At 52.4% G+C, this 13,856-nt stretch overlaps 2 protein-coding genes across 2 annotated transcripts; both read left to right on the top strand.

Moving 5' to 3' along the window:
* On the top strand, positions 1-6,858 carry SF3A3 (splicing factor 3a subunit 3). Its single transcript, XM_063418759.1, has 17 exons — positions 1-161; positions 232-279; positions 413-465; positions 1,009-1,114; positions 1,496-1,568; positions 1,924-2,015; positions 2,139-2,221; positions 2,582-2,720; positions 3,033-3,101; positions 3,440-3,507; positions 3,850-3,957; positions 4,136-4,205; positions 4,639-4,803; positions 4,902-5,012; positions 5,778-5,868; positions 6,204-6,259; positions 6,591-6,858. The coding sequence occupies exons 1-17, from the start codon at positions 66-68 to the stop codon at positions 6,666-6,668; spliced, it is 1,506 nt and encodes a 501-aa protein (XP_063274829.1). The 5' UTR covers positions 1-65; the 3' UTR covers positions 6,669-6,858.
* Positions 6,859-7,602: 744 nt separating this feature from the next.
* On the top strand, positions 7,603-13,854 carry LOC134561609 (mucin-2-like). Its single transcript, XM_063418760.1, has 9 exons — positions 7,603-7,680; positions 8,347-8,411; positions 8,676-8,735; positions 9,244-9,917; positions 10,163-10,261; positions 10,789-10,942; positions 11,162-11,226; positions 11,774-11,869; positions 11,962-13,854. The coding sequence occupies exons 2-9, from the start codon at positions 8,375-8,377 to the stop codon at positions 12,220-12,222; spliced, it is 1,446 nt and encodes a 481-aa protein (XP_063274830.1). The 5' UTR covers positions 7,603-7,680; positions 8,347-8,374; the 3' UTR covers positions 12,223-13,854.
* The last annotated feature ends 2 nt before the right edge of the window (positions 13,855-13,856 follow it).

Genomic DNA, 13,856 nt, shown 5'->3' with positions numbered 1-13,856 from the left:
CACGGCCGGGCCACAGCCGGGCCACAGCCGGGCCACAGCCGGGCCTTCCGGCGGGCGGGAGCGGGATGGAGACCATCCTGGAGCAGCAGCGGCGCTACCATGAGGAGCGGGAGCGGCTCATGGACGTGATGGTGAAGGAGATGCTCACCAAGAAGTCCACGGTGCGCCCGGGGCCTCGGGGGGGTGGGGGGAGGCCGCGGGCCCGCGCTCACCGCTCGCCTCTCCCCGCAGCTCCGCGACCAGATCAACTCGGACCACCGCACCCGGGCCATGCAGGACGTGAGTGCTCGGGGGCCGGGGGGAGCGGGGCTGGGGCCGGGCCGGGCTCTCCGGAGGCGGCGGGCCCGTCCCGGTCCCCCGGGGCTCTGCGGTAACGGGGCTCGGCGGCGCCCGGGCCTCTCCTTTGTTGCAGCGGTACATGGAGGTGAGCGGCAACCTGCGGGACCTGTACGACGACAAGGACGGGTGAGTGTGCGCGGGGCCCTGCTGTGCCTGAGCGTGCCCTGCTGTTTTAAGGCAATGTGGATGTCTGAAGAATAACACGCGAGTCGAGATGTGGCGCCTAAATGCAGGGCAAGGACCCGAGTGCACACGGGTGGACGCGTTTTGTTATGTGGTGTCGTGGGGAGGCCCCGGCTGCTCCGGGGGTTTGTCAGGGGCTGCAGCACGTGTGGGGGGATGTGACCCCGAGCCCATGGGCTGGGAGGGCCCCCTTGACTCGGGGATTTGCAGTCAGACACTGCAGCATAGACCTGGACTAAGGCTGTGTCAGTGTCACACGTCCCATCCCTTCCCTTCCCTTCCCTTCCCTTCCCTTCCCTTCCCTTCCCTTCCCTTCCCTTCCCTTCCCTTCCCTTCCCTTCCCTTCCCTTCCCTTCCCTTCCCTTCCCTTCCCTTCCCTTCCCTTCCCTTCCCTTCCCTTCCCTTCCCTTCCCTCCCCTCCCCTCCCCTCCCCTCCCCTCCCCTCCCCTCCCTTCCCCTCCCCTGTTGCTCTCCATGAACTCGTAGCCTGCGGAAGGAAGAGCTCAGTGCCATTTCTGGGCCAAACGAATTTGCCGAGTTTTACAACAGACTGAAGCAAATTAAGGAATTTCACCGCAAGCACCCAAATGAGGTGAGTAGTTCCCTGCCCTGTAGGAACAGGTGAGATGTGCTCTGCTGGATCCCATCCCTGCAGGACACAGAGCCTTTGTTTCCCCAGCTTAACACACAAGTACTGAGAACACTCAGCAGGCAGCATGTGAGGGAGCAGTGCAGGACACTCACCCTGTCCCCTGCTAGAGCAGGGATGTTCTGCTGAGCTGCCATCAGATCTCACCTTTCTCATGTTGGCTAAAGCCACACTTCTGCCTTTGTGCAGAAAGGAAGGCAACAAAGCTTTGAGTCTCTTTTCTGTTTGCAGTTTGATTGTTTGCCACCTTGTGTGATTTTATATTAGTTATTCTGGGGCAGGAGCTGAAGTAAATCTCTGTGTGGCTTGTGTCTGCCCATGCAGATCTGTGTGCCCATGTCAGTGGAGTTCGAGGAGCTGCTGAAGGCCAGAGACAACCCAAGTGAAGAAGCTCAGAGTAAGTTTGTAGTTTGCTCAAACTCTTGCATTATTTATGTAGTTTAATCTGATTTGCATGTTTCAAGGCCTCACCTCCCTTTTACTAAATGAATTCTGAAAATTCTCCTGTTGTCTAAATGCTTCTGAACTTCTGAACCCTGCAGTGTTCCCTGGTGAGGCTGCTGCTCCTGAGGAGTGTCCTGGTGCTTGCACAGAGCAGCAGCTGGGGCTGCTCACTGAGTGTCAGAGGCATCCTAGTGCCCTCCTTAAGCATAAATGACTTCACAGCTAATCCTTTTCCAGTTCAAAAGCAGTTGTATAATAAGTAGGGAATATGAAGCTCCTAATAAAGCCTTTGATGATCTTTTGTACAGATCTGGTGGAGTTCACAGATGAGGAGGGCTACGGACGATACCTGGATTTGCATGATTGTTACCTCAAGTACATTAACCTGAAATCATCAGAGGTGGGTGGCTGCTGTGTGTGGGCCCAGGGATCTCCAGGCCCTGCACAGGCTGGGGCTTCTCATTTCTGAGAACTGGATGTTAATTTGGCCATGTATGAACTGACTCAGATTTTCTGTTCTTAGAAATTGGATTATATCACTTACTTATCCACGTTTGACCAACTCTTCGATATTCCCAAGGAGAGAAAAAATGCTGAATATAAGAGGTGAGCCTGTTTGCCTTCCTGCTTCCTTTATGGCACTTGGTGAGAAGGAATTTGCTTCTGAATTGTTCAAATGCAGAGATTATGATTAACAGCCAAACTTAACTCACATAAATTGAGTTCCTAAGCTGTCATGTGTCTGAGCCCCTAGCAAGCTTGCAGTGCAGCAGAGATGTGAAGAGCCACATTCAGCTCAGAGGAAGAGCTTTAATGTACCCTTGGATCTGCTATGGCAAGAAAATCCTGTGTAGAGAACTGCCCTGACCTTGGTCACGTCCCTCTGCAGCACTGGGGGGTGGTGACTGTCCAAAAATGTGCTTAGAGGGTGATAGTGAATTACCTGTGCTCATATTCCCCTGCCAGGTACCTTGAAATGCTCCTTGAGTACCTGCAGGATTACACAGATCGAGTGAAACCGTTGCTGGACCAGAATGAACTTTTTGGGAAAATTCAGACGGAGTTTGAGAAGAAGTGGGAGAACGGCACGTTCCCGGGCTGGCCGGTGAGCAGCCTGAGCCTGGGGGATGCTCCTGGCTTTGGCAGGGGGTTGTGTGAGTGCTTTGTGCAAAGCCACTGCTGGGGTGACCATGACAGTGAGGGCTGCAGCTCTGTGTCACCAGGGTGGTGCTGACCTGAATTTAAAACCCAGCATCACTGGTTTGAAACGAGCATTGTGTCAGGTTTTCACTGCTTTCAGTTTAGTAAGAGGATTTTTCTCTGTGAAATCAACTGCTTTTCTTGAGGTTAAAATGTTCAATGGCCAGAAGTGTTGTAGGATGTCGTGCAGCTCTTGCATGTGGTTTTTTTTTGGCAGAAAGAGACCAGCAGTGCCCTCACCCATGCTGGTGCCCACCTGGACCTCTCGGCCTTCTCCTCGTGGGAGGTATGTTTCCAGTGCCACATTTTGAGCAGGTGGAAGTGCAGTCATTTGGGTTTTTTTGTGTCATTTTAGTGCTGTGTTTTCATCCCTATGCTTTCTGGGTAAAACTTTGATGGTGCTGATGATGTAATTTCTCCCATTGGGGGATCTAACTTGAAAGACCTGGTTAGATTTGTCACATTCCTCATTTTTCTGGGAGGAGGGGTACACTGTTGACAGTCCTTTCTTGAGTACTGTTCATCAGGGTGTTTTTGTCATAAATAAGCTAAAGTGGGCTTTATCCATATTGTATGTGTTGAACAGCTTGTCTCTTAGAGTGTTGTTTTTTTTTAATTGAACAGGAATTGGCCTCCCTGGGATTGGACAGGTTAAAATCAGCTCTGCTGGCTCTGGGGCTGAAGTGTGGCGGGTAAGGTGCAGTCTTTGTAGAGTTCCTTTCAGTTTCTGAGGTGTTCCTGTATCACATTTCTTTCTGGGATACTTGTGTGATTATCTCTGTTGTACTAGAATTACCTTAATGATGTTTGAAAGATAAAATGTTAAGGACCAAGCAGTGGGATCTGCTGCTCTGAGCTGGTCCTGTATGGGAGTCTCTGCTCCAGCAGATTTGGACTTGAGGAATGAAGACAAAGATAAAAGGAATCTCATGGTTTCCTAAAAGCTACATTTAGCATTTTATTGCATGAATTCAGATAGTTCTCAGGGAATGTAAACCTGCAGCCTAGACTAATCCCCTCCTGCTTCTCTGCAGGACTCTGGAGGAGCGTGCTCAGAGGCTTTTCAGCACTAAAGGCAAATCCCTGGAAGCACTTGATCCTTCCTTGTTTGCTAAGAATCCAAAGACAAAAGGAAGCAAAAGGTGAGTTCTCAGAGGTCATTCTGCAGCTGGCAGTGTTCTCTCCTCTTGGATGAGGAGTGTTCTATAGTCACCACTCTTGTGTAGTTAGGATGGAGATTCTGGAGTATCAGGTTTTCATGCTGAGCCAAACTGAAGGTATCAGAGCTGGGGTTTAATGAAGATACCTCATGTATTTCAGAGACACTGAAAGAAATAAAGATCTTGCGTTCCTGGAAGCTCAGATTTATGAGTATGTGGAAGTTCTTGGGGTAAGGATTTTATTTTGTTCTTGAGCTTTTTCTTTCATAGCTGTCAGGCAGTGACTGGAATGTTGTCCTCAGTTTTACACAGCTTCACGTCAGTGTGCTGCACCACATCTGTTTTGTGCATGTCATACAGTACTGCAAACCTTTACCTGATCTGCCTTTGCTCCTTGCCTTCAGTTTTGGGGGTTATTTTCAGGGGGATGGCTGCTGCTGCAGTAACATTGAAAGTGCTAATAGGTGATACAAGATTTCATTCTTTGCAAGTAGGAAATGTCAAGGTACTAAAAAAAATTATTTGGCTGAGTGAGGTGGGAGTTCTCTGCTTCACACTGGTCTTCTGGTTCCTCCCTGTGTACACTGAAGAGTTTTTTGCTACAAGAGTTTGACTTTTTGCTGTTGTGGTGTGTGGACAGTCTCTGCTTTTCTCTCCCTCCAGGAACAAAGACACCTCACCCACGAGAACGTGCAGCGTAAGCAGGCACGGACAGGGGAGGAGAGAGAGGAGGAGGAGGAGGAGCAGATCAGTGAGAGCGAGAGTGAAGATGAAGAAAATGAAATCATTTATAACCCTAAAAATTTGCCTCTTGGTTGGGATGGGAAGGTAACTGAGAGAAGTGGGAGAGGTCACTGACTGCATGCTGCTTCTCTGTTCGAGTTTCTCTGCCATGCAGCCAAACCCTGATGTGTCCTTGCTTGCAGCCCATCCCGTACTGGTTGTACAAACTGCACGGTCTGAACATCAACTACAACTGTGAGATTTGTGGGAACTACACCTACCGAGGCCCCAAGGCGTTCCAGAGGCACTTTGCAGTAAGTGACACTCGCTGCAGGAATTCACAGCCCTGCTGCATTCATTCATTCATTCATTCATTCTTTCAGTCCCTGGGCTCTCTGAGCAGCACTTTTGCCATGTGGGTCTGAGCTTGTGCTGCAGGGCCGTGCAGCAGGACCCAGAGATCCTGTTAGGCATGCAGAGATCTCATTGATTCTGTACCAACCCTGCCTGTTTGAACACCCACTGCTCAGGTCCCATGGGTGCAGTGTGGCTGCTGATGGCTGCGGTGGTGTTACTGTCTGCAGTAAACAATGCAGAAAACAATGTTTTTATAGAGGCCTGGTGTTGCCCTGGTTTTTCTGAGATTTTTTTAAAGCCTTCTACTTGCTTATAAGATGGAGTCAGTTCTTTAGTTACTGTACAATATTAAGGGTCAGTTTTTTGCTTTCTCACACTTTGGAACATAAACAACCTTTCTTGTTTTTGTTCACTGTCCTTTGCTTACATAATTCCAGCCTGAAAATAATGTTGGTTGACAGCTGGTCTGGCCAGTGGGGTGAAGGGGTAGTAACCCCAGAAGCCAATCTGCTACCAGACCCACAAAATTATAAAAGGAAAAGAAATAAACAGGCTGGTGCCTTTTTGGTGGGGAGCAGCTTTTCACTGAAGACCTCTGCCTCCGTGTTGTTGATTTTTCGTTCCGGGCAATAGCCTGGCAGATTTGTTCTTTGATAGAGCGTTTTGCACCCTGCTGAGGTGTTAATGTCTTGTGTTCCCTGTGGCACTGATCTCTTTCCCAGGAGTGGAGACACGCCCATGGCATGCGGTGCCTGGGCATTCCCAACACGGCACACTTTGCCAACGTCACACAGATTGAGGACGCAGTCTCCTGTAAGTAGACTTTATTTCTGAAGGTATTTTCGATAATTTTAAGATGGCAGAACTGGCAACATGGTAAAGAACACCAGCTTTTCTGAATGAGTGGATCTGGATCTTGGTCTCATGTCCCATGCTGAACAATCCCTTTGAAGTGTTGTTTGCTGCAGTTCAGTGCCTTTCAGTAACCACACAGTCGAATGATAACCTTGTAGTGGATGTTAGATACATTCCTGGACTGCTGAAGTGATGGTGTTTTAAAAGGGAGGGGGAAAAGCTCATGTGTGTATTTTACTGCATTAAAACCAGTATCTCGAGGGCATAGATCCTGTTTGACTTTGTGTTTGCAGTGTGGGCAAAGCTGAAACAGCAGAAGGCTTCAGAGAGGTGGCAGCCCGATACAGAGGTGAGCAGTGAAAGGCATTCAGTGGCTCAGTCCTGTGTCCATGGCAGCCCCTTGTTCCTGGGTGTGAGCAGTGTCCTCACTTACACTGGTGCCTTTTCCTAAACTTCTGTTCCAAAGCCATTTTTCCACAGTGTGTACGGCAAGATTGGGAAGTAAAATCTGTAGTACAACCTGCCAGGACTCTGGCCCTGGCTGAGCTCTCCTCCCAGGACCTGCTGGCACATCCATGCCTGCCTTCCTGCACAGAGGTCCTGGCAGGGTGCTCACGTTCAGTGGCTGCTCTTGGAGCTGACATTTGGCTGCTGTCTCTAAACTGTTGGTTCTGTTGCAGGAGGAATATGAGGATTCCAGTGGGAATGTGGTGAATAAGAAGACCTACGAAGACCTGAAGCGCCAGGGGCTGCTGTAGCTGTCCCCAGGTGAAGGATCACACATCTGCAGAGAGCTCTGACTGCTTCATTGTCTGCATTTTGTATGTGCATGAATATATAGATTTCAAGAATACTTTATAGAGTCACTTTCTAGTAAGCCCCTTAGACTCGTGACATTGTTTTATATGAAAAAATACCTTGAAAAATAAAGTCATTGTAATTTAGGAAGTGCAGAGAGACTTGCCTTCTTTCGTGTGCTGCAAGGAAGAGTTTTGCAGTGTGTTTAAAATGCTTTTTACACAGCTGTCAGAAACAATTCCTTCTCTCATTTCCACTCTGCTGGAAATGTTTATGCTGAGGATTGACTGTGAAGCACATGGACATTGTGTGCTGATGGGTACTGGGCTGTTTCTAGATCTTGTGAATTGTGGTTTTCTTTACAAAACAAGCTCACCTGGCATACAGAACTGTTTTTACCTTGGGTCTGTCTGTCTGGGGAGCTTTGGACATTTTTTTTTCTCAGGGAATCACCAAATGAGCTTCAGGTTCAGCTCTGGAGTGATTTCTGTTGGTTTGAATGACCTGGTGTGCTGTTCGTGTGCAGATCTGTGGTGCAGGAGGATGGAGATGGGGACAGAGTGTTCAGAGGTGTTCAGAGGTGCCTGTTGTGGCTTCAGGAGCATCCCTGGCCCCTGGTGTCACACAGGTGTCTGTACACACCCCATGGATTCATGAGCCCTCCAGAACTGCAGGTCCATTGTGCAGAGGCCACTCACATCACCTGTGGCAGTGGCACTTGTGTCCCCGAGTCCCCTCAGTGCAGAGGTGGCTCGTGTGGCATGTCCAGCCTCACAAGCGCTCTCTCCATGGCTGCACAGGGCCCTTTGTGTCTCTGCTGCTGTGGAGGCACATGTGACACGTCCCTGGGGTGTCACCCTGGCTGGCAGGGGTGGGGCTGGGCTGTGGGGCAGGTGCCACAGCAGCTGCTCAGAGGTGCTCCAGTGCTGGCAGGGGCTACAGGTGCTCTGGGGCTTCAGGACAGGCAGACAGGTGAGTCAAGGCCGGGGGCTCTTGCCCTGCCTGGGGGAAGGTGGTTCTGGGGTGAGGCTGTGTCAGGCTTGGTTGGTTCCTTGCCTGCCCTGGGGCTGGGCTGGGCTCAGTCAGGATGTCCAGAGCTGTCCTGGCTGGTGGCAGGGCTGGTTTGCAGGGTGAGGTGACAGCTAGCTCTGGCTTTTCTGAGGGAAAGGCCTTGGAGGTCTCTGAACGAGCTTCAGCCCCTGCAGGTCCTGGGGGAACGGTGACTCAGCCTAAACCATAAAACAGGAGGGGAGTATTACCATTCTCCTTGGAGAATTTGGCTTTGGAGCCTGTTTGGAGTCACATCACCATTTCCTTAGCAAAACAGGTAAACGTTTGGAATGCAAATAAAGGATGGAGAGCTTGGTCACATCTCCACTTGAGCAGCAGCAGCAAACAACTGCATGGTGGCACTTTCCACTGTGTCCCTCTGAGCTCCGGGGAGGGCTGTTGCCACACCAACAGCACACCCAGCTCCCCAGGGCTCCTGCTCCCCGGCAGCCTCGGTGGATCTGGGGAGCCTCAGGAGGGGGTGACTGCTTGTCTGAGGCTGAGCACCGGAGGCAGAGCACAGAGCTGTGCTGGGGTGTCCACCCTGCACCTCGGGGCAGCAGCTCTGACCCTGCCTCCTTCTGCCAGGTGTGGGTGCAGCTGCTGCTGGAGGAGGATGGCTGGACAGCGATGGCTCGTGGCCCCTGCTCGAGGTAATGGGGCTCTGGTGCAGCAGGGACAGCACTGTCTGTCTGTCTGTCTGTCTGTGCCCCATCCTAGGTCCATCTCTGCTCCAGCTGTTGGGGGCTGTGCCAGAGGCCTCCCGGGGCTGAGGGGTGTCCACCTGGGGCTTTGGGAACTTTGGGAAGGTGGAGGAGTATCCCTGCCTTTCAGCCTGTGCTGCTGGGGAGGCTCTCTGGGCTGTGGGTAAAGCTGACAGAGGTGTGGTGCTCTCAGTCATTCCCACTCCATTCCAGGCTTGCTGCTCTGCATCTTGGCTCTGCAACTCTGTCTTCAGGGCTCTCTTGCCACAGCAGGTGAGTTCTGCATCCCAGGGGGAAATCTGGGGGCCTGTGGGGACTGGGGCAAAGGCAGTGTGGTGCACCAGGGACTTTGTGTCTGTCCTCTCCAGGCTGTGCTCTGTAGGACAGAGCTGCAGGACAGGTGAGGAGCCTTTCCTCGTGGTTTAGCCCCCATAAAAGCCTGTTCTTTATTTATTCATAATATATTCACATATATATTCATATTCCCAGGGAATATGGCTGGAAGTGGGAGGGAGAGGCCATTCTAACACCTGTCCCTGGTGCTGCTGTGCTGGGCTGTTGGCTCTGACCTGCTTCTTGGGCTGCCCAAATGGTGGCTGCAAGTGGAGCCTGTTGGGGACATCCTGTCACTGACTGCCATTCCACCTCCCAGCCACAGGGTGACAGGGGCTTCCCGCAGGTCCCTCTGGGCTCTGCCATGGCTCAGGAAGGGACACAGGCCTCACTGAGGATGTTTTCCCTCGGGGTTTCCTTCACCAAGGAGGAGCTTTTTGTTTTCCAGGGCACAGCACAGCTGCCAATACCATGGTGATGGCCACCAAGAACACTTCAGTGGCCACCAAGAGCACCTCAGCAGCCACCAAGAATGCCTTGGTAGGGGCAGTGACCACCAAGAAGGCCTCATTGGTGGCTGTGACCACCAAGAGCACTTCAGTGGCCACCCAGAAGGCCGCAGTGGTCGCGGTCACCAAGACTGCCATGGTGGTGGCCACCACCAAGAATGCTGCAGTGGTGACCACTGCCAACACCTCAGCTGTCACCAAGAACACTGCAATGATAGTCAAGGCCACCAAGAATGCATTGGCAGCCACCAAGAACACCTCAGTGGTGGCCATGGCCACCAAGAACACCCCAGCAGCCACCAAGAACACCTCAGTGGTGACCATGGCCACCAAGAACACCCCAGCAGCCACCAAGAACACCTCAGTGGTGACCATGGCCACCAAGAACACCCCAGCAGCCACCAAGAACACCTCAGTGGTGACCATGGCCACCAAGAACACCCCAGCAGCCACCAGGAACACCTCAGTGGTGACCATGGCCACCAAGAACACCCCAGCAGCTACCAGGAACACCTCAGTGGTGGCGGTCACCAACAATGCCATGGTGGTGGCCACCAATAATGCCTCTCTGCTGGCCACCAACACCTCTATGAAGGGAGCAGAAGAGACAATGGTAAGGCAAGGAATGGAAAGAGGGGTACTGCTGGGCCATTGCAGTCCTGTGGACAGTGTCACTTGCCCAACTGGTCGGTCACAAGATCCAGGAGTGCCATGGGAGCATCTCCTGTGGTGGAAGGGAGCACAGTGGGTGGCCAGGTGGGGGTGGCCCCTCCAGACAGCGAGGCTGTGGCTGGGGACAGCCCTGCAGTGCTGTGTGAGGAGGCTTTGCTGCCAGGTGACGCCCTGGTGTCTCCCCAGCAAACCTGCCAGAGCTTCCAGTGCTCCGGGGAGAGGTGCTACCAGGATGAAGCCCACGCCAACGGAACAACCACCTGCCACAATGAGACTCACTGCGAGGTATGGAGATGCAAGGGGGCTGCAGCAGGGAAAGCCTTCCCCTTCTTCACCTCAGGAATCCACAGTGCTCTGATGTCGCTGGAAAAGACACACGGAGCTGGGAATTTGGGAGAGCAGAAGAGCAGCAGGGGAGAATCCCCGCTTTGTTTATTACATCCTGTTATATACTTTTAGCAAGGTGCCCATGGATTGGAGAGTGGTATTCCCACCTCTCAACCACATTGGTCAAAGGGACTGTCACACAGCCATTCCTCTCCAAGGATAAGAATGTAAAACAATGATAATGTTTGCAAAACATAACTGCTGTTTCCCTGAAATGAGCATGAGAAGGTGAAAAACCTTCTATTTAATATGAACGCTCAGCAAATCAAACTTTCTACTTAATATGAACGCTCATCCCCAAAATCTCATGGTAACACTCTATCACATCTGTGTCCATCTCCCATCTCCTTCCCTCTCTGTCAGTTATTTTTGCTCTTTTATGACAGCACCCCTTCACACTCATCCCTTGTCTCTGCCCGTTGCAGCTTTATCGTTTCTCCAGCACCAACTACACGGCGCGGTGCAGCAGCGGGTGCAGCGCGCAGCCGTGCAGCGCCAACGGCAGCGCCAGCAGGCAGCAGTGCACCCTGGAGTGCTGCACTGGCCCTCTGTGCCTGCAGCTCAACGCCAGTGCCTACGGTATCCCCCAGCCTTGTTCTGCAGCAGGGGTGGGAGATGGGTGGGTGGAGGGGCCGTGGCTGCACTGCTGCGTCTCCTCTGCCCCGTGCCCTGCTCTGTCCTTGCAGGGTGAGGGGCAGGGTGGCCCCGGCAGCTCTGGCCACAGTGTGGGCAGTGCTGGTGGATCTGGCGCTGTGTGGCTGCATGTGCAGCCTCACAGGGCTCCCCGTGTGTCTGCAGGTGACCTGCCACCCACCACCACCGTGCCACCCACCACCACCACCCCTCGGCCTCCCCCACAAAACGTAGGTACCACAGGAGCGGGGGCTCTGCATCCTTGGGTTCTGGGGTCTGTGGCTGAGCTCCCACCTGAGCAGGGGACAGGAAAAGGCCCCTTTTCCTCTTGCTTTATGGGGTAAAAGGCTCTGGGAAGGCAACAAATCCTGAATGAGCTTTGGAAGTGAGGAGTCCATAAGGAGCCCTGTCCAGTGGACCTTTTCCCAGGCCTGTTCCCCAGACCAGTGCTTGCAGCAGCTCAGGCAGTTTGACCTGACCACGGAGGGTGCAGGACCCACTGGGCTCTGCAGCCCTTTCTGAGCCTAGTGGAGGGGAAGGTGCTTATCTTTGCAGAGACCTCTGAAGAGGAAGGAAAAAGAGGCTTGAAACTTGCTTGCTCTGCGGGTCTTTCAGTAGTTTCTTGCAGTTTCAGAATACTCCTTTATCTCTGGATCTAAAATGTCTGTGAGCACAAACACCAGCAGAACAGAGGGGGTGGAGAAGAGCCCTCGGCAGTGAAGGGCTGTCTGAAATGCAGTTTTTGTCCTGATAGACCGCTGGTGTCTTCTCTCACAGGGCAAAGTGTGTGCAGCATTTTCCTGTCACGGGAACGAGTGTTTCAAAGGCATGAAGACCATCACTAAATGCATTTTGGGGCAGGACTTCTGTGAGGTATGGCCTGGGGCTGCAGAGCACTCTGTTCCTGTAATGCTAATACTAAAGGCTCGGCATGACCCCCAGGGTAATGCTCTCTCTGCTTTCAGATGAAGAAGACCGGCTCGAATTACATGGCAGGATGCAGCAAAGCCTGCAAGGCTGCCAAACCAGTCTGTGCCAGCGGGGTGAAGGCTGCCTGCTACCAGGAGTGCTGCCCAGCCACCCCCAAAGCCAGCTGCCTGAAACTGGACGGCAAAGTTCACGTCAACAGCGCCGGGCAGGTGGCACTGGCCCCGCTCTTGAAGGGCATGGCATGTGGGGTGGTCCTTCTCCTGAGTTACAGGGCCTCCACTTCCCTCTGGGGTTAGGCAGCTCCACAGCCTCTCCTGTAGGATCCCGCTGCTCTCTGACTTCAGCCAAGGTTGCTAGAAAATGCCCTCTGTCCTGTCCCTGTCCCATCAACGTGTCCAAGGCCCTCTGCATCTCTATATCTGCTCATGGCCAGCTGCACACCCTTTGCTTGCCCTGCACAGGACCCTGCTGTTGATCCTAACCCCCTCCTTAAGCTGCACTCTGAATCCTGCACCATCCCAGGATGGGTGAGTCCTGGCATTTCAGTAAATTTTAAGTACTTGAAAACAACATTTCCCCTTTTCCCAGAGGAAAACCACTTAATCTGTGCACTTAGGAAGCTACATCAAGGGATTCTACCCTACCCTGCCCAAATCCTGTAGATCTGAGACACCTGCAAGCTAACTGTGGATCCTGGGAGTGGTGCAGTGTGCGCTTCTGTGCTGCTGGAATGGGGGACCTCAGGAGCTGTAAGAGGGTATTAGACCTCCTTAAAACCCAGGAAATTCTGCATTGACTGAGGCACAGGGGCTGCTCTAATCGATGACCTGCTTGTGGCAGTCTCCCTGCACCCCTCTGACCTGCCAGTTCCAAAGTGCTCTGGTAATGAAATGCTTCTTGCCCATGTACGTAAAATAGTAAATTCATGTTTCATCTCCCAGTCTCAGGCAGGGAAGTGGGATAAATCTAAAAGCATCTCATGTTTTAGATGATTCTGTTTCACATCTGTGCCTCTCCACTGCTAAAGGCAGAGCCCAGAGGTGAGCACGGGTGGAGCTGGCCAGGCAGAATTACCTGGAGTCAATGCACTGCCAGTGGAACACACACGCACCGTGCTGCTCCCTGCCACCCCTGTCCTCTGCTGCCACCGGGTCCTTAGAGAAAAAATTGCTAAACATTAAAATCTTTGTGTCAGCCCCCTTTTAGTGCTGGTGTTTTGAGTGTGGCTGAATGCAGTGTGACCTGCGGGAGGGCGGCAGAGCTGCCCTGGCTGGGTGGGAGCCCTTGGAGCCTCTCGGACTTTCCCAGCAGGAAGGCCCTGCCGTGCTGGCCCTCCTGGAGCACTGCCAGCCCTAACGGGGTGGATGTTTTGGGCTGCATGAAGAACACGTCATTCCACCACAGCTGGCCCTTCCCACGTTGCAGTGCCTGTTCTGGGACAGCGAAACCGCAGCTCAGCCTTTGGGGTGTGTGTTTACTTTGTTTCAGGCCAGTGACAGTGTATTCATGTCGAGAGTTCCTCTGTCTCAATAACACAGCCCGGCACCACAGTTTTTGTAAGGTTTGGTGCTTTGAGCAGCGTTTTCATCCTGTTCCCTTGTTTAAAGGAGGATTGGGGAAGTGGTGCAGAGCTGTCACTGACTGAGACCACTTGGGTTATCCCTGTCTTTTCACCTACATCTCCTACATCTGTGAAAGGAGCTACATCCTTTTCTAGAGTGCAAAAGGCTCTGGTGATATTTTACAGCACTTAATCCCACACTCTGCATTAATTGATTTGAAGAAAAACCCTGTGCTGGGTCGCCTTGAAATAAAAAAAAAAAAAAATTAAAAAAAAAAAAAAATTAAGGGGCTACTGAAATTAGCAGCATCTCGCGATTTTCCATGGAAATGATCCTTTCCCTTGCCTGCCGGCCCGAGAGGTTCCCCC

The sequence above is a fragment of the Prinia subflava genome, chromosome 24, assembly GCF_021018805.1.
Source record: "Prinia subflava isolate CZ2003 ecotype Zambia chromosome 24, Cam_Psub_1.2, whole genome shotgun sequence".
Taxonomy (NCBI): domain Eukaryota; kingdom Metazoa; phylum Chordata; class Aves; order Passeriformes; family Cisticolidae; genus Prinia; species Prinia subflava.
Note: the sequence above shows the minus strand (reverse complement) of the source record. Positions and strands in the feature narration are given on the sequence as shown.